The 22,574-nt window shown below is 43.5% G+C and overlaps 1 protein-coding gene across 5 annotated transcripts in view; it reads left to right on the top strand.

Moving 5' to 3' along the window:
- The window catches only part of LLGL2 (LLGL scribble cell polarity complex component 2), an 86,545-nt gene that overhangs the window by 44,025 nt on the left and 19,946 nt on the right, over positions 1–22,574 (top strand). For all 5 annotated transcript variants that reach the window (XM_030208265.1, XM_030208268.1, XM_030208263.1 and 2 more), the window contains exons 4-15: positions 4,222–4,303; positions 7,780–7,895; positions 9,505–9,663; positions 10,767–10,929; positions 14,250–14,382; positions 15,225–15,279; positions 15,874–16,028; positions 17,504–17,721; positions 19,383–19,450; positions 21,646–21,799; positions 21,893–21,997; positions 22,145–22,437. In XM_030208265.1, the coding sequence (XP_030064125.1) occupies positions 4,222–4,303; positions 7,780–7,895; positions 9,505–9,663; positions 10,767–10,929; positions 14,250–14,382; positions 15,225–15,279; positions 15,874–16,028; positions 17,504–17,721; positions 19,383–19,450; positions 21,646–21,799; positions 21,893–21,997; positions 22,145–22,437 (1,701 nt within the window). The remainder of the gene's footprint in view (positions 1–4,221; positions 4,304–7,779; positions 7,896–9,504; positions 9,664–10,766; positions 10,930–14,249; positions 14,383–15,224; positions 15,280–15,873; positions 16,029–17,503; positions 17,722–19,382; positions 19,451–21,645; positions 21,800–21,892; positions 21,998–22,144; positions 22,438–22,574) is intronic.

The following is a 22,574-nucleotide window of genomic DNA, read 5'->3' as shown; positions in this document are numbered from 1 at the left end:
ATACCTAAAAATATTTTTACGCCTATATTTTTGCCTCCTACACAGTCTTTTTTTTCAAAGTCCCTCTTATTCAGCGCTTTGCATTTGACTTGCCATTCTTTATGCAGCTCTAACCACTTTATTAAGCAGACTAGATGGACCATGTAGGTCCTTATTGTCATGTCATTTACTTTGTTACCTGAGGTCTTCACCTTAGACAGCAAGATTCATTGAACACGCAGTCCCACCTGCTTCCCAGAGAACAGATCATGAGCTTTAAACTAAGATAATTGAGGAGACTTCTGCATTTGGGAAAGGCCACACATGCAGAACTTTACACTAGTTCTGAGAGGGCCTTTCCATCCTTCCACTGTTGGATGACATCCCCCATAAGAAACGTCATGTGAAGTCAGATCAAGATCCATCAAGTCCAACATCATGTCTCTGACAGTAGCCAGTCCGAGTCACAAGTATCTGGCAGATCCCCATTTGTGTATCTGATTAATCCTGGGTCTCGGGACACACCTAGCCAGTCAGGTTTTCAGGATCTCCACAAATATGCATGGCAGAGATTTGCATAGAATGGAGGTAGTGCATGCAAAATTCTCATACATATTCATTGTCCTGAAAACCTGACTGGCTAGGTGTGTCCCAAGGACTGGGTTGAGAACCTCTGGTCTATAGGGAACACCTGTTGCAGGTAAGCAACCTTGGTTTCCCAAGCAGTATCGCAAGCCCAGAACAGAAACTGGCCTTGGGCATCAATTCCAGGTATCTTGGTAGTGTTCAGCACTAGCTCTTGACCATTTATCCCAGCTATTTTAGTGCTTATTGACATTTTTCTGTCTAAAATCAATTAATGGGAATAAAAACAGAGGTAGAGTCATACCGATACTCACATAATGCTGCAGGGCTTATATGTAGTATAGGTGTGTTCTAATATTACCTCATGTTGATACTGTGCACTGTGTTGAAGATAGCTCTCTGTATGACACAATCCTGTTTACAACAGGCCTTCACTTGTGGATTCTTAGCTTGTGAGAGTCTATCTAGGAGCCTGTTCATTATGTGCATATATAAAGCTACCCAAAGTGTGCATACCCTGGGTTCTGCTTGTTGCAACAGGTACAGACTGAAGGAAGAATAGGAAAGGAGTCCAGCAAGGTGCGTCTTCTTCCCTTGTTTACTTTGGCATTTACTGTGAAATCTGTTGTCCAATGAGACACATCCAAAGCCTGTTTAACAAGTTCTTTTATGGCTGATCGACCTTTGGCAGAGTTCCATCATCCTATTATAAGAGAATTGGTCCTTTTTTTTTTTTGGGTTCCCCGTAATCTCAAGACAGCTTTTTGGGGCCCACTTATATGCTTCCAACATGGAAATCCCCCTTGGGGCAATTAAGACCACATATATGAAACACAAACAGAAATTCTTGTAAATCACTAGTTCTCAAACCTGTCCTTGGGGATCCCCAGCCAGTCAGGTTTTCAGGATATGTACAATGAATATTCATGAGAGATTTGCATACATGGTCTCCATTGCATGCGGATTTCTTTTGTGGACATTTATGGTGGATATGCTGAAAACCTGACTGGCTGGGGGTCTTCCCAAGGAGGTTTGGGAACCATTGCAAATTTTAAAATATAAAGGGAAAACGGATTGGTTCTATTTTAGGCCTTTATCTTCCCCATGCAGTCCTCCCACACAGCTTCTTAACTATCTGAGCTGCCCGTATATGAATATTTGTTGGCTTATTAATTTGCATTGGCCAGTGATCTCTTACATTATTCATTTTTTTTTTGTATTTGTGTTCTAGTACTGCAGGGTTACCCTGTAGTTGTACATGAGCAATGTGAATAGTTAGTCTGACCTGTGGAGCATTGAGCTAAGCTTCCATTTGCTCCCGAATCTGCTGGTTAGAATGCTGCTTTTCAGAAGTAGCATCTGATTGATTGTTTTCCTCATGCTATTGAAGTAAATTTCGGGGGGCCAATTCAGCTGTTATCCAGGTGTTAATGTGCTGCAGGAAAAAGTTTTGCACAGAAGCTAACCCTGTATTAAAGCCTTGCGTTGGACACCAGTGCAGTCATTGGTGAAGAGGCTATTCTCTATTTTGCCCCAATAGAGAGATGTGCCTAGAAGACTTTTAAGGCGGAGCACAGCCCTGTGACTTTAACGCCAAGTCTGGGGAAGCATAGAAGGGTTAGCTTGTTCTTCTGCGGTAGCATCTGTGATAATGTCATGCCAGCTCTGTTTCCTGTAAGCAGTGGTGTGCTGGTAAATTTTTAACAGGCTCTCTCCCCGGTCCACCTCTGCGCCCCCCCCCCCCCCCCCCAAAAAAAAAAATTGCAGAGCTGGCTATACCGGGGGGGGGGGGGGGGGGGGGGGGGCAGCGGCCAACACATTACTCTCTCCAGGAAAAAAAAATTAAATGATCCCAGGTTCCAATCTAATTCATGTTTAATATGGGATAAAATGCCATAATAAGTAAATAAACATAAACTTTAACGTTCAGCACCTGATTCTCAAAGTGGACATATTCCAAACACTATAATGAAAATAAAATTATTTTTTTTCTACCTTTGTTGTCTGGTGACTTTGTTTCTCTGATCATGCTGGTTCAGTATCTGATTCTGCTGCTCTCTATCTGTTCCCTTGACTCCGTTTCCAGGGTTTCCTTTCCATTTAATTCTTTTCTTTCCTCCTTTCTTCTTCATTTCTGGTCCTCCGCATACTTGAGTGTACAGTGGATCCAGCTTCTGCCTATTTTCTCCATCCATGTGCAGTTTCTCTCCTCACTTCCTTTTCCCTCATCTAATCTCCTTCCTCTATCTTCCCTCCATGTCCAGCATTTCTTCTCTCTCCCTTCCCTCCCCTCCATCCATGTCCAGAATTTCTCTTGCTCTCCCCGCCATCCATGTCCTGAAACTCTCCTCTCTCCCCTGCCCCTCTCTATCCATCCATACCCAGCAATTCTCTTCTCTCCCCTGCCCCCTCTGCCCAGCAATTCTCTCCCCTGCCTCCCTCTGCCCATCCATGGCCAGCTGTTCTCCTCCCCTGCCCCCCTCTGCCCATCCATGCCCAGCAAATCTCTCCCCTGCCTCCCTCTGCCCACCCATGCCCAGCAGGTCTCTTCCCTGCCTCCCTCTACCCACCCATGCTCAGCAGGTCTCTCCCCTGCCCCCCTTACCCATCCAGCGATTCTCCTCCCTCCCCTGCCGCTCTGAAGCATGTCCAAAGATGTCCTTCGCTCCCACCCTCCCCTCCCGCTCCCCTCCGTCTTTTTTTAATTACCTCCGTCGAAGCGCCGCCATTTAAAGCCCTGCTGCGTGCTGGCTGTCCGTCTCCAGGCTTCCCCTGCTTGATTCGGATGATGTTCGTGCCTTAGTACCGCCTTCGCGAAAAAGGAAATGACGTCAGAATGAAGGCAGGACTAAGGCACGGACATCATCCGAATCAAGCAGGGGAAGCCTGGAGACGGCCAGCCAGCACGCAGCAGGGCTTTAAATGGCGGCGCTTCGACGGAGGTAATTAAAAAAAGACAGAGGGGGGCGAAGGACAAGGTTGTACATGCTTCGGAGCGGCAGGGGAGGTAAGCATGACCAGTGATGGCGCCCTCCTGCCATGCTTACCTCCCGCAATGGAGCCGGCTTGCCCCCAACAACAACCGGCTCGCAAGAGCTGTCAAAATTTAACAAGCGGCTCTTGCGAGCCGGTGCGAGGCAGCTCCAGCACACCACTGCCTGTAAGCATATGGGACCTGCCTACTTTTTTGTAGCCCCCATGAAGAACATAGGTAAAAATAAGAATGGGGGAGGTGACAGTTCTGGGCTGAGGGCTGCTACATCTGTGTACAGAGTGCATTGGCACACACATTCACATGTGCTGTTCTGTGCATAAATGTTGGCACTGCAAAAGTTTTATGTACAGAACATAGTAACATAGTAGATGATGGCAGATTAAGACCTGTACAGTCCATCCCAGCACATGCACAGATGTGTGCTGATATGTTTTTCTGCTCAGACGTGCACAGAACCTGGTACACGTGTGTCTAGTATGCTCTCCCTGATTAGTGCACAAGTTATTTTGTTTATGCATAAGCAAGCAAACATTGGGTACTACGCTTGCATTATAAGTCATGCGCTTAAGCTGTCAGTGCAGGGCTCTAATGCAAGCTTTTGGCATTGATTTGTTGCTGTCTTCACGTGGTGGTGGAATGTGTTCCTGAACCAGCTTTTTCAGATATGGATCGCCTGGTGTGGAGTTCATGGGTTTGCACCAAGAGAATAATGCAGTAATTCAGATATGCTTCATACCAGATCAGGCAAGTCTGGGACCAGAGGAGGAAATCCTTTTTCACAGGTCTCAAGAATTATGCTTAGTATGCTGTATTGCTTGCCCTAGTATCAGTGGCTTAACCCAGTCCTCGGGGCACACCCAGCCATTCAGGTTTACAGATTACCCACAGTGAATATGCATGAGAGAGCTTTGCATGCACTGTCTCCTTGATATGCAAATCAGTTTCATACATATTCATTGTGGATATCCTGAAAATCTGGCTTGGTGTGCCCTGAGGACTGACTTTAGAAGCACTGCCCTGCATCACAGGTATGTTCTGGTTTTAGTTGGCTGCTAAATTTAACATTGAATGCTACTCAAAAGCAGCAAAAAAAAACTTTTTTTTTTTACGGCCAGTGCTAGGGTTTTGGGCATCCTAGGCAACCCTTCAGCCTTACACATACCCTTACACATACCCCTCACCCCTACAATGAACTTTCAGTCCACTAGCTTCCCCCTGAGATTTTGATAATTGCTCAACCTAACACCAACGCCATCCCTTCCATCATCAAGCCTGTAAAACTTATAATTAGACATCTTGGGGGGGGGGGGGGGTCAATATTCAAAGCAATTTAACTAGGCAGGGGAGTTTCTAGCCCAGTTAAATCTCTGTTGATATTCAGTGGCTTTTAACCAGCTAGTGAAGGTCAGCACTAACTGGAAACTCAAAGCTGGTGATTTTTTGGGGGCGATCCAGAGCCTGAGTCAGTTCTATGTGGTTAAGTGCCAATATTCAGCACTTCATTGGATAAGTTAACCGGACAAATAGGTCTGCATAAAACACAGTCCCTGTTTCTCCAATTTAACTTATGTGGTTAAGTGCTAAATATTATACTTAACCAGATAACATAGTAACATAGTAGATGACGGCAGAAAAAGACCTGCATGGTCCATCCAGTCTGCCCAAGACAAACCCATATGTGTATACCTTACCTTGAATTTGTACCTGTCCTTTTCAGGGCACAGACTGTATAAGTCTGCCCAGCAGTATTTCCCGCCTCCCAACCACCAGTCCCGCCTCCCATCACCGGCTCTGGTACAGACCGTATAAGTCTGCCCTCCCCTATCCTCGCCTCCCAACCACCAACCCCTCTTCCACCCCAACTGCTCCGCCACCCAATTTCAGCTAAGCTTCTGAGGATCCATTCCTTCAGCACAGGATTCCTGGAAATGTAAATCTTTTCTAATTTTGGATTTAGCAGAGTATAGAAGAAAATTCATTTCTGTTAATTTTACAAGTACTTTCACTGATTATAGAATCTGGCTTTCTTGAGGGGGGGGGGGGGAGGCTCCAGTTTTTGTCTGCATGCTTTTTGTGGCCTCCTATTTGGTATCAGTAAGTGATAGCCAGCTGCACACACCCAAGTATTCAAGTCTTGTGCCCAAACATAGCTTAGCATTGAAAATCCAGGCATTGCGGCAGCTAAAAAAATACTGACTACCATTGGCTGAATATTTACCCCCTTATTTTTTTAAATATTAAACTCTGCTTTGTTATATATGTATGTAATATATAAATATATATAGCATGTATGTAATAATGACAGTTTCCAAAAGTTGTTTACCCAGACAAATGGGCTGTTTGAAAATTGCCTACCCTTCTTGCAGGTTAAAGAATGTGCTGATGATTCTTTGAGTATAGGTAACTGTTGGGCTCTATTCTTGGGTTTTGATTGTTGCTGACCTAGTCTTGCCTAATGGTTGAGCCAGCCCAAACTGTTTTTCAAAGTCTTCTAGCTCTTGTTTGGGAGCTGGTAAGTGACTTAAGTCTTCTTCCCTAGAAGGTGAGAACATTACTGCACATTTTCGATTTCCCCCCTTACTCAAATACAGTGGAAATGTTTGTGATAAAAATGGATCAGAGTACCCACCATAGTTGCTGGGACAAATATATCGTTAATTGCAACCACAGATTTGTTCCCCACTGTTCCCTTCCTTTTGATCTGACCCTCAAGGCTTGTAATTACGAAGAAACAGCTTTCTGATTGACGTGTTCTTCCACACTTTGGAATGTACTTCCTTTTGATATGAGGAGCGAGACTAATGGTATCTTGCAGATTTTAAGAAGGGTGTTAAGATTTGTATTTTTTTTTTAAGTAGGCTTTTTCAGACACTTGATAGGCACTGGCTTTTTTTATTTGTTTTATTTTTCTTATTGTGCATGGACTAAGTTATTTAAAATTTTATATTTAGGATTCTTTTAATCAGTTGCGTGCATATTTAATTTTTTTTTTGTTTAAATTGTTTGCTCTGGAGCAGTGATTTAAACTGCCTTTTTTCACTATGTAGAAAGGGCAGTATTATCAAGACATTTGAATAAATAAAAAGTAGTACAGTAACCCCCCCCCCCCCCCCCCCCCCCGGATTCTACATATGGTGACTAAAGTTGCGTGTGCAAATCGGTGCATGTTGCCTTTGCATGCTTATCATGATTGAGTCAATCACCAATAATTGGCTGTTAACAACCAATTATTGGTGTTAATTGGTCTTAATTTGGAGTTATGCACACATCATATTCTATAACACTGTGTGCAAAATTCCTGTAGTGGATAATTTCAAGGGGGTGTACAGGGGCGTTTCCAGAGTTTACGCGCATTGTTATTAACATTTGTATAGCGCTACCAGATGCACGCAGCGCTGAACACCTGACATAGAGAGACAGTCCCTGCTCAATAGAGCTTACAATCTAAAAATAATACAGACAGACAAGGGCGAGGGAAGTACAGGGTGAGAAGGAACAAGGGGAGGCAATTGAGTAGTAGCTAGGAGCCAAAAGCAGTGGTGAAAAGGTGGGTTTTCAGCATAGATTTGAAAACAGGTAGAGATGGAGCTAGACGTACAGGCTCAGGAAGTTTATTCCACGCATAAGGTGCCGCAAGGGAAAAGGGACGAAGCCTGGAGTTAGCGGTAGAGGAGAAGGGGGATGACGAGAGATTTGTCCAATGAGCGGAGTTCACGGGGAGGAATGTAGGGAGAGATGAGAGTGGAGAGGTAATGGGGGGGCTGCAGAATGGATGCATTTAAAGGTCAGTAAGAGAAGTTTGAATTGTATGCGGAAGCGGACAGGGAGCCAGTGAAGTGACTTGAGGAGTGGACTAGTGTGTGGGTATAACGATTTTGACGGAAAATAAGTCACGCTGCAGAATTTGTTACAGAATAGACTCGTTTGCGCCGGCATTTACACCTAATTTCAGCAGGCATATTTGCTGACACTTAAAGTTAGGCTTTGTTTATACGCTTAGAACTTTTCTATAAAGGACGCAGATCCTTGTTAAAGTAGTGTTCAGCGCTTAACATTTTTGAGCGCCATTTATAGAATCCAGTCCTAAATGATCCTAAATTGCCTGGTAACAATGAATGTAAATTGAATCTAATGTTAAGTAGCAGGTAACAGTAACATTTTGTGGCTTTTTTCCCACTTCAGGATCTGCCCTTTTGAAATGTTGTTTTCCTGTTTTTTAGTGCCAGATGGTGACATTGCTGGATGATAACAGTCTGCACCTGTGGTCGCTGAAGCAATGCAATGGGGTGTCAGAGCTGCAGGAGGCGGAGCACTTTACGCTAAAGGCACCTCCAGGGTAATACCATTGTTAGATGCATTAAAGTGCTCAGAGTAACTGCACAGCTTAAGTCTCTTTGGAATCACCAGTCTTGATTTGTAGTGAGACTTATTGGAATTCACAGTGTAAGAAAGGTCCAGCTGTTGTGGTCTAGTGGTTAGGGTGGTGGACTTTGGTCATGAGGAACTGAGTTCAATTCCCACTTCAGGCACAGGCAGCTCCTTGTGACTCTGGGCAAGTCACTTAACCCTCCATTGCCCCATGTAAGCCGCATTGAGCCTGCCATGAGTGGGAAAGCGCGGGGTACAAATGTAACAAAAATAAAATAGATACTATTGGAGATTCTATATGGAATGTTGCTACTATTGGAGATTCTACATGGAATGTTGCTATTCCAATAGCAACATTCCATGTAGAAGGCTGCGCAGGCTTCTGTTTCTGTGAGTCTGACGTCCTGCACGTACGTGCAGGACGTCAGACTCACAGAAGCAGAAGCCTGTGCGGCCACATTGGTGATATGCAAGGGCCGACTTCTATATGGAATGTTGCTAGTGGGACTCTGGGCAAGTCACTTAACCCTCCATTGCCCCATGTAAGCCGCATTGAGCCTGCCATGAGTGGGAAAGCGCGGGGTAGAAATGTAACAAAAATAAAAATGAAGCAGTGACAATTTATTGCAGTTTAATTTTTAACTGAACAGTGGAAAACTTGTTACAGCTACTCAGCTGTTTTCCACTCATGGGGTCTGTGGTCCTAGCCACCCTCAGTGGTGCCATGTTGGTCATCTGAGCTGCCAGTCAGTATCCTGGGGCATAGTTTTGACTTATCGTTTTTAAATCTTCCTCTGAGCATTTCTCCCTCCACCTGTATTCATTATTTTCCTCTCTTCTTTTCCCCATGTCTAGCCCCCACACCAGTTCTCTCCCTCCTCTTCAGACCAATGTAGTTTATAGTGCCAGTTACTTAATTGTATGTATATATTATTAAACCTAATTAGCTCCCTTTTCACATCTATTCTGTTGTGTGAGAAGCAGGAAGATTTCTCAACACTGTTCAAATGCAGATCTCCCATCAGAGCATATTGTCTTGACCTTTCCTTAACCATCCCTCGTTAATTGCTCAGTAAATGTTACAAACACACATTGAACAATGCTAAATTGTGAGTGCCATTTCTTCCAAGCCTTTTAAGTACTCTATCATTCTCAGCTTCTAGTGTTTATAAAAAAGACATAGATTTTGCCTCTAATTAGAATCTGGGTTGCTTTGTTAATCGGTTGCTCTTATTGAAATTTCTCTGCTTTATTCTGATGAAATTATAACACCTCTGAGGGCCTGGTATTGATGATGGTGGTAGTGGGGGGGTTTGGGAGGATGCAGGGAAGGAAGAAGGTGGGGTCATTTCTTCTTTGCTAGTCCTCCATGTAGCTGTAAAAGCCTTCGCTGACCGAAGGGTGGGAGGAACACAGCTTCCAAGGCTCAGCCTCAGTGCCCATTTCTTGACTGGCAATAGCTGCAATCGTCTTCCTTCCTTCTTAAACATGTCCAGGCCTACCTGACCCCTCTACAGGCAGAGGATTGGAACCTGAGCCACCACTGAGTATACTGTAATTGTTCATTTCATCTGCAGAGCTGCTCCAAGTGCCACTCGGATCACCACACTCCTTCCACATTCCTCCAGAAAAGCGTTGTACCTGGGAACAGAGAATGGCAGTGTGTTTGTAGTACAGCTACCTTCCTTCCGAGTGCTCGAGGAGAAGACGATCACTCCAGAAGCAGTGTTGCAACGGTAATCACAGTGCTTTCTCAACCAGCACATTTCTACCAACATTTTGTAAAATCAACACAATGCATGTGGATTACAATTTGAAAGGAAAAACTACTACTACTTATCTCTAAAGCGCAAAAAGTCAACTTTGCTGACACTCTGAGATCCCAGTTATTCCAAAACAAAAATTATATCACTATATAAGCATGAGCGATGCCGTTTTTGGTCAGTTCTACCCAGATCTCTATATCATGCAACTGGTTAGAAAATGGGGAGCATAACATCAGTGGGGATGCATCCTGAATTGTTGCTGTTTTGTTACCTACCTAGACCTGGCACTTTATTAGTTTGTCAAGATTTTTCAAGATTTCCACAATAAAGTATGCACAAGATCTATTTGCATACAGTGGAAGCAGTACATGCAAATCAATCTCATGCATAGTCATTGTGGAAATTTTGAAAACACAACTGGATTGTGGTCCTCGAGGACCGTGGTTGCCCACCCCTGTTCTAAGAGGTAATTATTGTCGGTTGGTCATTGCTCATGGTGCAATTTATGATTATACCAAGAATTCTAGAGCAGCACTTCCCAAGCTATGAGTTGCGACTCTAAACAGTCACACATGCTGCATTTGGGGTTGCAGCCAGGGTGGGCAGTACATAGGTGTGTCGTGTAATTAAACTGGAATTCGTTGCCAGAGAATGTGGTAAAGGCGGTTAGCTTAGCGGAGTTTAAAAAGGTTTAGATGGCTTCCTAAAGGAAAAGTCCATAGACGGTTATTAAATGGACTTGGGGAAAATCCACTATTTCTGGGATAAGTAGTATAAAATGTTTTGTACTTTTTGGGGATCTTGCCAGGTAATTGTGATCTGGATTGGCCACTGTTGGAAACAGGATGCTGGGCTTGATGGACCTTTGGTCTTTCCCAGTATGGCAATACTTATGTACTTATATCATGGCCTTAAAATATTTGGTAAGCACTGTTCAAGAGGTTGGTTAGTTTTCTCTTATCCTTTGCAACAAATTGATTATCATTAATTGTGACTTTTAATGCTGTTTCCCAGATATGTGTGTCTGTGCAACATAGCTGGATAATGAGGATGATTTGCCTTTCTTCCTGCAGGGTGACTACTGAGTATCGCAACAAAAGGCCATTTCAATCAGTGGAAGCAATACAGGAAAATCCCAAGAATCCTGACCAGATTCTTATTGGATATAATCAGGGCCTCATTGTCCTTTGGGACCTACTAACCAACCAAGCAATTTGCCATCTCCTGGGAGTCCAGGTAATTGTACCGGTAGTTAGGGGGAAACCTTCAACAATACCTCATGCAAAATTCCAGTGGTACTCTTAAATCATGATTGCAGAAATGGCAGCTACCATCCCAATGAATGCCTTTCCTTATGTGAAGGAAGGGAAGGGATTTTGGATTTGGTTCATACCCTTTTTCAGTTGCAGCTCAGGATGTGTTACACTCGGTTACAATAGGTACTTGCTTTCCCCAGGGCCCTGTTTTCTAAGGTGTGCTAGCGTTTTTAGCGCATGCTAATAATTAATGTGTGCTAACCGTGTAGACACACAGTTAAAAAGTACATCTATTGAGGAATATTTGCTGAAGTAGAGGTCTTTCAACAGTTGTCCAAATATTGTCCATTTGATCTTAAGTTAATTGTTGACTGGCGTCTGCTTCCCAAGATTTCTGGACACCAAAAGGCTGCTGATTTTGAGAAGTGATTAAAAGTTTATAAATAGAAGAAGCAATATGACCAGTGAGTAGGAGGGTGTGACAGAACAGTGTGTTTTAACTTAGCTTGTAAAGTATATTGGGTATTTCCTGACGGGTATTTCCTGAAGCATATTTCTCTAGTGTGGCCAGCAGGTGGTGCATGTTTGTTTTGAAGCTGCTGCAGAACCAAGGCTGTTTTCTTTGTTTAAGCCTTTTCGTTTGGAGTGTACTGGCTTTTGTTCCAGTTTTAGGAAGAATAGGATCTCTTTGCTAATGCTCTGTGAATATGTCCTGATCTTCCCGGGTACTACTTAGATAGTATACAGATGTTTAGTGTTTTAATTAATCCATATTTCATATATGTTATTGTTCTGCTGATTGCACTTTTTCTGTTTCACTGTTCAATATTTTTATGACAGTAAACACTATTAGTTTGTTGCCTCTGCTTGTCTGGACTGATAAAGAATCCTGTTGGTGGGAACTATGGGACCACTGGCAGTGTAGCCTCCAGTAACCTAGAAATCACTGGGGATAATTTGAGAGCGGGTAACTCGCCAAGCGGCAATTGAGACCCAGTCAGTGGGAGGAGGGTACTAGTGTAGAGCAGTGGCGTAGCCAGAAGGCAATTTTGGGTGGGCCAATAGGTCAGATGGGTGGGCACCAGGGTTGCCAACTTTTTGAAATTTAAATCTTGCCACCTCTACCCCACTCCCAATAACTTCAATGAGGGTAGCAGTGCAGGCTTCAGTGACTACAGGCCACATTGAGGGCTAGGGGGAAGTACAAGAGATTGCACTCTTCAGGCTCCATTGAGCCTCGGTCCCCTAACACACATACTTAGCCTGTTTAGCAAGACCAAACACTTTTCAGCATATCTATCCAGTTACACCCTGTAGAAACGATCCCAGAAAGTATTCTAGTATTAAATTCTGCAAATAAATTCTGCATCCACAGAACCCCCTGGCTTTCCCCCAATGGGTGCAGAGCAGAGTTAGGACATTTCCCCATAAAACTCACCGTAATCTCAACAGCCACCATATAGCAAATAAAACAATCTTTAAAACAAAATGTCACTCATAACATAGGGCAAATCTACAAATGCCAGCACTAACTTCCAAAACAAGGATCCTACCTATGAAAAATGTATTGCCTTACATATTACAGAGCGGCCCTAAAATATCAATACATCTATTGGGAAAACTGAACAAACCAAACTTACTACAGAAGGCTACATAGATTCTTATAGACTGTATAAATGCACTATTTTTCCTATTAGTCTCATCAAGGGTTGTGTAAAGATTAATCCCAAGATACCTAAGCTTAGAGGAAACCCAAATCAAGTTATAAGGTTGTACTAAACTTGAATGGGCATATTTATTAGTGGAAGAGTCTGTTTCCTATGATTATTAATAGATAAATCGGGATTAGATAAATGCAATAAAACCATAATCTGTATAAGCATTGAGTTTAATGTTAATATATTTATATGTTATATCTGGTATAATTGGCTGGGACTTGTGCTGATAGTTTGGTATATGGGACTTTAATTTTTTGTATAAACAGCATGAGCACCAAAGATATGAAAGAGGTAATCCCATTCCACCCTGTCAAATGCCGTCTCAGCATCAAGGGCTAAGTCAACGACAGGGTGGAGTTGGGATTGAGCAGTATGAGAGAGTTGAAAGAATAAACTAGCTTTATCTGTAATTAAGTGACTGGGCATAAAGCCTCCTTTATTAGGGTGAATGACTTTGTTCATTACATAAGTACATAAGTACATAAGTAGTGCCATACTGGGAAAGACCAAAGGTCCATCTAGCCCAGCATCCTGTCACCGACAGTGGCCAATCCAGGTCAAGGGCACCTGGCACGCTCCCCAAACGTAAAAACATTCCAGACAAGTTATACCTAAAAATGAGGAATTTTTCCAGTCCATTTAATAGCGGTCTATGGACTTGTCCTTTAGGAATCTATCTAACCCCTTTTTAAACTCCGTCAAGCTAACCGCCCGTACCACGTTCTCCGGCAACGAATTCCAGAGTCTAATTACACGTTGGGTGAAGAAAAATTTTCTCCGATTCGTTTTAAATTTACCACACTGTAGCTTCAACTCATGCCCTCTAGTCCTAGTATTTTTGGATAGCGTGAACAGTCGCTTCACATCCACCCGATCCATTCCACTCATTATTTTATACACTTCTATCATATCTCCCCTCAGCCGTCTCTTCTCCAAGCTGAAAAGCCCTAGCCTTCTCAGCCTCTCTTCATAGGAAAGTCGTCCCATCCCCACTATCATTTTCGTCGCCCTTCGCTGTACCTTTTCCAATTCTACTATATCTTTTTTGAGATACGGAGACCAGTACTGAACACAATACTCCAGGTGCGGTCGCACCATGGAGCGATACAACGGCATTATAACATCCGCACACCTGGACTCCATACCCTTCCTAATAACACCCAACATTCTATTCTATTAGATAATACATTTTGCATAGATTTTATAATCAACATTAAGGAGTGGTACCACATCCTTAACCTCTACAGCATTCCCAAACCTGGTGCACCTGGAATGCAGAATGACCTTATCTGAGAGCTGAAGTGGGAGCCTTCTACATGGAAGTGTGCAGTTGATAACACTCTTCAACCCCAGACCCTGCAAGAAATGACATTTTTTTTTCTTCCTTTGCCATGTTCCACGCTTCTGTTTCAGTAACGATCTAGATGTAGAAGGATGCTACTTACCAAGGTGCATGTAACCAACGTATGTGTGTGTGCAAGTATGCAGACCTGTTTTTGATGCTGCACTAATGACCAAATGGGGCGGCTGGCTGTGTGTGTGTTGTGCATCATGATTCTGCTTTTTGTTTCCCTTTTCATAGCAATTAGAAAATGTTTTCTGGCGAAAGGATGGCTGTGAGATTATCAGCTGCCATAATGATGGAAGTTACAGTCAGTGGTCCGTATCTGGTGATACCAAGCAGTCTGAGCCTATACAAAGCAAACAGCCTTACGGTCAGTATCTGAGGAACAGAGCTTGCTCCATGCATAAGCAGACTGAATGAGTTTCTAGGGCCACAAGTGACTCAAGGGGAGTTCCCGGACTCGCTTATTATATTTTCTTCACACTTATCTTTTTTTTTGTTGTTGTTGTTAAAGGGATTTTTTTTTTTTATTTTAACTTGCAAGAAGCATAAGTAAATATGATGTGCATATTGGTCAAGCAGTTAGCTAACAGTGGGTTATATTTCTCCTGTTATCCAAGTATCACTCCTTTCAATGCTTTCAATGTTAGACTAGACAGACCTGCTCCAGAGAACTTCAAATTGAAGAGGAATATCATTGGTTTGTTACATAATTAGTCATTTTCATTTGATATTTAGCATTTATATTTTATCCATTTTAAGGTTCTTGTCCTTTAGCAAATGCCAAAAATGATCATAAAGTGTAAAACATGAAATGCAAAATGAGCATTCAGTTAGACCAGTTCGTTGTGGTTGGGAACAGAGAAAGCAGTGGACGGGGTAATCAAGCAATGGCCGAAGGCAAGGCATTTTTCTTTACTCAGCCTTTCTCTGGATTCCCTTCAGGGGTTGCATTGCTTCTGCTGTTTGTATTTGGTGCATCATGCTACCACTGTAGAAACAGATTGCCTCATGACACGTGCAGTATTCTTGAGGTGTGATGTGGGTGGGACCAGCTGTTGGATTTTGTTTAAATTGTGACTTAATTTTCTTTCCTGGAGAGTTTGCCTCCTGTTCATCCACATGCTGATTATTTTATGTTCCTTGGGAGAGGGGGCAGAAGAGAGGTCCATTATTTCAAGTCCGGTCTAAATTTTGAGTTTGCATTTGCAGGTCCTTTCCCTTGCAAAGCCATTTCTAAGATCTTTTGGCAGACGACAGATAAGGGGTAAGTTGTCAACACTGCCGAATTTCATTTCTTACAACTGCATGTAGTCACTTGACAAAAGGTAGTGAATGCTGGTCCTTTGCATGGCTGCAAAATATAAATGCATTTATCTTTTGATATAGCTTACAGTCTGCTTATCTGAATAAGAGATACTGAATAATTTCAGCAAAACAGCAAAACTAGAGGCTGGCAAATGTGCAAACCAATAGGGAGATAATATCAAGAAGTAGTTAATTCAGAATATTCATATCAAGGACCTGACACGGTCCGTGTTTCGGCGCCAAAGCACCTGCCTCAGGGGTCACAAACTTCTTTCTCTGAGAAGAAGCTGATTGGCTTGAATAAATCCTTTATGTATACACGTGGTTATAAAAACAAGTTAATCCACAGAGAGAACAAAGAAACAGGCAACCGATCAGCAAGCAAATTAGTCATCACATAAATAGCTTCTGTATTTCCCAGCTTAGAAGGTACAATACCAACTTCTATCTTGCAGTTCTATAAATTGCATTTGAAATTCCACCTTATCACCCTCTTTCACCTTTAAAATGTGCAGAGTAAGTTAACATCCTCACTCTTTTCTTGCACTCTTAGACTTCCATATATTATATTTCAAGGAGGGATGCCCCGAGCCAGCTATGGTGATCGGCACAGCATTTCTGTCGTCTTTGGCAACCAACAGACAGCCTTTGACTTCACATCTCGAGTTATAGACTTCTTTATCGTTTCAAATACGGCTCCAGCTGCAGGTAGGAAGGGTGGTTGGTGGCTTTCTCGTTAGGCTACATAAGCTCTGGTTGTTTCAAATACTAGTATATGATGCTGTTAGGGGGCTTGCATGTGTCGTTGTGGGTTTTTAAAAATACTTTATTTACAGACAAAAAGCAAACAACAAACATTACTTCCTTTACTTCAGCAGCAGATGAATCCAGGAACTGGTAGGTTGTGTCCATCTACCAGAAGGTAGAAATAGAGATAATGAACTGAAGGTAGTGATACCAGACAACGAGCCTAGCTCCTTCATTCAGTATATCTCTATCTCCAGCAGTAAGTAGAGGTATGCAAATTAAGCTTAATACACACCTTACACATTCAGGCAAACTGTATATAAGGTAGAGGCCGATCGAAGTTCAGGTTCAGTTTTTCCACCGAAACTGGCCTGAAATCCAAGTTTGGGTTTCTGCTGAAAATGCAAGTGCATTTACAGCTGAAACTAAAACTTCCCCTCTTCCCATACCAGAACGAGTCCTCCGGCAGTGCCCCCCCCCCCCCCCCCCCCCCACAACACACACACAGACTTGGCCTGGAAAGGCCAGGCTAGGCTCCCCCCCCCCCCCCCCCCCCCCACACTCCTGAGGACAGTGAGTTGCTGCCAAGCCATCCCTCCCTGAGCCTATTTTTAACTTCCCTGGTGGGCTAGTGGCTTCTTCAAGCAGGAGCTATCCTAATTGCTCCTGCCCCCGCTGGCTTCTCAATCAAAATGGCTGCTGTGAGTTCCCATGGCAGCCTTGTGCGACAGTCGCAAAACTCTTGTCAGACATTTTGATAGAGGAACCGGCGGGGACAGGAGTGATTGGGATAGCTCCAACCCCAAAGAGGACACCAGGGAAATTTAAAAGAAGGCATAGTGAAGGTCTTCGGGTGGGTGGGGGGGCTGGCTTGGCAGCACCCGCTCTCCTCCAGGGGAGGGGGTGGGGCAAGTGACCAGTCCAGCCTGGCCTGTCCAGGCCAAGTCTCGGCAGGGATACGGTGGTGGTGGGACCAGGATCTGACCTCCCCCAGCACCAGTGACACTCGTGGGGGGGAGGGTTAGTGCTGGTAGGGGGGAGGAGGAGCCATTTTTGGTTTCGGTTTCAACCAAAACTGAACAGAAAAGTTTGGCTGCATATTCAGTTTGTCAACCAAGAATCCAAGTTTCAGTTGGCCTTTAATGTAAGCAGCATTTTATTTTTATTATTTTGTGGTTTTTCCACATGGAAAGCGATAACACAAGACAAACTGACTTTGCCAGACTCTTTATTTATTTATTTATTTATTTATTTATTTATTTATTTATTTATTTATTTATTTTGCTTTATCTTGCTAAACATTTGTGCTGTCTACCTCAGTGTTCCACTGACTGCCTCAAGCACAGTACAGACGAAGCTGTTTGCTTTGCAGTCAGCATACTGTCTCGGAAATCCAATGTTCCTAAGAGGGATGACCATATGCCACTGTCTTACAGATTTTGATGACCCCTGTGCCATGGTTGTGCTGGCTGACGAAGAGCTTGTGGTGATTGATCTGAAGACTCCAGGCTGGCCAGTGATCCAGTCTCCCTACCTGGTGTCCCTGCACTGCTCTGCCATCACTTGCTCCTACCACATCTCCAACATCCCACTGAAGCTTTGGGAGAGGATTATTAGTGCTGGGAGCAAGCAGAATTCTCACTACTCCAGCATGGTAAGGGTGCTCTAAAGGCATGCAGTCTGATCTCCCACGCATGCCTTGTGCACAGATGGTGTGATGCAACATTTGTTTTAAATGATTGTATGAATATGTGGATAAATTCATTTTTATCCAAACTAAGATGCAGTTTGTGTCCAGTGCCTATAGAGGAATGCTCCTTTCTGTGGAAAATAAGTGTGCTGAGTTGGTCTCCTTTTTAAAGCTGATCAGCACATTTTAAATGGAAAAAAAAAACAACCTCAGTCTGTGTTGAAGCTGTGTTGATGTACTAGTAACATAGTAGATGACGGCAGAAAAAGACCTGCACGGTCCATCCAGTCTGCCCAACAAGATAAACTCATATGTGCTACTTTTTGTGTATACCTTACCTTGATTTATACCTGTCCTTTTCAGGGCACAGACTGTGTAAGTCTGCCCAGCACTATCCCCACCTCCCACCCACCAGCCCCACCTCCGACCACCGGTTCTGGCACAGACCGTATTAGTCTGCCTAGCACCATCCCCGCCTCCCGCCACCGGCTGTGCCACCCAATCTCGGCTAAGCTCCTTAGGATACTGTTATACAGGCCATCACAATGGTAGCTGCAATGTGTCCTTGGCAATGTGGACTGAATGGGTGGGCGGTGGGTTGGATGGTGGTTTCTGTAAACATTCGCTATATTACGATATAAGATCATTTTAATGATTTGTTGCGTTCCCTGGGTTCTATATATTTAAGAAACTGTAGAAAAAGCAAAAGGGGAATGCTTTCAAATGTGCAGTATTAAAAATGAAAATCTCACCAGCGATCAAGCCCCGTCATACTGGCATTGGAGGAACAGACTTCACGGGTTGATGTTACTGGAATTCCAATATGCACATTCAACGCTTAACCGGAAAAAACTCTTCTTACAAACGTGGAATAGATACATTCAGTCCCTTCCCCATAGAGCCCGCAGTCTGGTGTTGAATTCGATATCTTGTGGAGATAAATAATAAGGAACAGGAGAGGACAGAACGAATGGAGATAGGGGGGACCGGGGGACCCTGCGGCCTCGGATAACACAGAGTTGAAAACAAAAAACATTGGGATAGGGAGGGAGAAGGAAGAGACACTAGAAGCAACATTGGGGGGGGGGGGGGGATATAGAGGGAGGGGGGAACTGGAATATTTGTTTAAAAGTAATTGGTTAGAATGGTGGTGGGTTTACGTTTCTCTGGCCAAAGCGCAGCGGTAATAATAAAGAATGGGAAAGGTCTTGGAGGGCTATCAGAACACAAGCCCTTGGAGACTAGCCTATCGGCCGAATTGGATGGGTGTGAGGGTGGTGATTTTAACAGGAACATATATGATTGATATGGATGTATTAAAGATATAAGAAGGCGTTTGTTCCAGATGACCATCATCAATGCACAACAGTTGATCTCTACCGATACAGATGTGTTATGTTTAATGCTTTGAATCTAGGGAGTCGGGCCTGTGGGAAAGGAGGGTGAAAATGATAAAAATGGTTGATGATGGCTGTTATTGTTGCAAATACACAGATATGCGGTGTTATTTGAGTTGTATAATACCAGATCTACCTGCCGTGTTTATAAGGTTGAACCATCAATAAAAAATGTTGAAACATAAAAATGAAAATGTCAAGCAGCTGATGTGTTTTATGTTCCTGTAGTCGTGGCCAATTGGTGGTGGAAACAACCTGTCTCCAGACCCCCCACAGCGTGATCTGCTTCTTACAGGGTAAGCACTTCAGAATGTCACTGTCTTTTAAGATCAGTTCTCAAGCATAACTGAGGTGCTCTCATAACGTTGTTGAGCCAAGAAAGGAAAAGTGGTGTAGGTCAACTGAATTATGGTTTCAGCACTGAAAGGGGCCGGAAATCCATTGTCAGTTTGTATTTGGTTTCAGCTGAAATGCTCCTATGTTTTGTTTTGTTTTGTTTTTTTTTACCCCAGTGTAAGGTAAAACTTCAAACTTTCTTCCTCCCTCCCTCCTCTCTTCCCCCCCCCCCCCCCACCCCCACCGGCCTACCTTGCAATCCCTGGTGATGCAGTCAGGGTAGAAGCAGTCGCCATTCACACCTTCCCATACTGGCTGCCACAACTTCTAGTGGCAGAGCGGTGGCAGCCATTTTGAGAGCAGAGCTGGCAAGTGACTGGTGATCCCTCCTGCTCCAACTACACCACCATGGATTTATTTGTTAGGATTTGTTTACCACCTTTTTGAAGGAAGATTGTAAGATAGGCTCAGTGGGGAGGGAGGCTAATCCTATTCGGGGGAGGGGGAGGAGCAAAACCCAGATTAGAGGTCATTGCGCTTGGTTTTGGTTTCAAATGAAACAAAAACAAAAAATAGCAGTTTGTCTCCCTCTAAGGTGGTATGAGCTTCATCATGTGCATATCTTTAAAATGGGATGGCATTCAGGCATATTTTCAAAGCACTTTGGGAGGCTAAGTTCCATAGGTTTCTATGGAACTTTGGGAGGCTAAGTGCTTTGAAAATACGCCTCATTGTGTTCTTGAACAAGTGGGGAAAGCAGAGCATGGGCTATCTTTCAACCTCGCGTGCCTTCTCTTGACAGATCCAAGTCTTAACAAAATTCCATTGAGTTAAAAGAAAAATTAACCCAAGTGAGATAATGTATCTAGTCATTAGATGTCACTGTCCACAGATTCTACAGGCTGCTGCAATGGACATTTCTAATTGAAACACGTTGGTACATTTTTGGGAGGACTTTGTTTTTTTTCCAGGACCCCCGGTCTAGTTAGGCACATTTTGTACTTGACGTCTTTTACCTAGTGGTTATATAACTGAAACAGACTTTGTATAGCTTCCCATCATTCCCAGAGCTTCAGTGATAGTTGTGTTCATCAAACAGCAGGTGGAGATAAAGAACTGAAAACTGAGCCGAGACATATCCCTCTTGGCATCCAGTCCAGATCAGTATTTTCTATCCCCAGTAGGTGGATGTACATGCTTTTCAGCCTCTGGTTCTGAGTGATTTAGTCCTGGTCCAGTTGGTCAGCTTGGTTCCCCTGCTGTAACCTAATGTCCTGTCAACCATAATGGAGTCAATGTACAAAGGTTTAAGCATCTTAAACCTCATATGGATAGAACTATACATGCACCCTTATGTGTTGATAAACAGTGGCGTAATGTACATGTGTTAGCCTGCTATGACATGTACATTTTCTAAAATGTGGGTGCATAGTGTATAAACTCTTCTGCAAACAGTCCCTCTCTCCAACCTGCCAAGTGAATTTTACCTGTTCTTACTTTCTGGTAGCTAAACATCCACTTATTCAGATGACTGGTAGTTTAATTTTATTGCTACTCGTATAAAAGATGCTTAAAACCTTTGTACATTAACTCCTTTATGTTTGAGAGGGTATTAGGTTATGGTGCCTCTGTTGTACATTATAAATTGTTTGTACTTCTTTTCATTGGTTTTGTTTTGCTCCTCCTCCTCTCACCACGTTTTCCATTTGGAATATATTGGTGGGGTTAGGCTTTAGCTCATGCCTTTCAGTTATTCGGGTACTATAGTTATTTCTCTGCCCCAGAGGGCTCACAGTCTTTTAAGTTTTGTTCCCGAGTCAAAAAAGGGAGAAGTGAATGATTGATCAAGGTCTCAAGCAGCAGTGGGATTTGAGCATAGCTTCTCTGGTTCTCAGCCTACTGCTTTAACCATTAAGTTACTTCTCCACTCCTATTGGAAATATACTCTTTTTGAATATAATGCAATGAACTTTACTGTCATGGCCCATGATTTTTCACAAGCAATCATCATTGCATACAAATGATGGTCACTAGGTATACGTAGACCCATGTATTATCAAAAAATGTTTCCCACTTAGAGAACCTGATGATGCCAGCTCTTTGTTCTTGTCCCTGTTGCATGTGGAGGCTCACTATATTCCTTGTTTTGGAACAGGCACGAAGATGGAACTGTGCGCTTTTGGGATGCCTCTGGGGTTTGCCTGCGCCTCCTTTACAAGCTGAGCACGGTGGGAGTATTCTTGACAGACGCCGATCACAATGATAACTCAAACACTGTGGGGGAGGATGAATGGCCACCTCTACGTAAGGTAAGATGAGGTGAATTTTTAATAATGCTGTGAGCCCACTTCCCAGCACCATCTTGTACTGATACCACCTCCTCGTTTTTCTGTTTCCTTCAGGTGGGCTCCTTTGATCCTTACAGTGATGACCCCAGATTAGGAGTCCAGAAGATTTATCTGTGCAAGTACAGTGGCTATCTGGCCATTGCTGGCACAGCAGGACAGGTGAGAGGTCTCTGTGAGGCAACACGGATTAGGCAAGTGGAGAAAGAAGAGAGAAGTGCTTGAGAGGGGGGACAGTGTGATCTAATCTTGGAAAATGGCATGAAAGGTCTCTATCCTCTCCCCTCCCTCCCTCCCACTTCATTCTAGGTACTGGCAATGGAACTGAATGACGAGGGAGCAGATCATATGGTGGAATACACCTTAGTAGACCTCTTACAAGACCAGGAAGGCTACAGGTGGAAAGGTCATGAAAGGCTAAAGGTCAGGGAAGAACCAGTACGCTTTTCTCCGGGGTTCCAGCCCTTTGTCTTGGTGCAGTGCCAGCCACCAGCAGTGGTGACATCGCTGGTTCTTCACTCAGAATGGAAACTCATGGCTTTTGGCACCAGCCATGGCTTTGGACTTTTTGATTACCAGCAGAAGCGGCAGGTCTTTGTAAAGTAAGTGCATCTCACTTTGGCTGTAAGGGGTGGATAGAGGCTTTCATGAGAAGAGTATATATTCACCCTTCATATTATTCTATATTTGTTTAAGGCTCTCTGTTTTGCAGCTATTCTAGTGAGATATATATAAATTT

Source organism: Microcaecilia unicolor, chromosome 6 (assembly GCF_901765095.1).
Source record: "Microcaecilia unicolor chromosome 6, aMicUni1.1, whole genome shotgun sequence".
NCBI lineage: Eukaryota > Metazoa > Chordata > Amphibia > Gymnophiona > Siphonopidae > Microcaecilia > Microcaecilia unicolor.
Note: the sequence above shows the minus strand (reverse complement) of the source record. Positions and strands in the feature narration are given on the sequence as shown.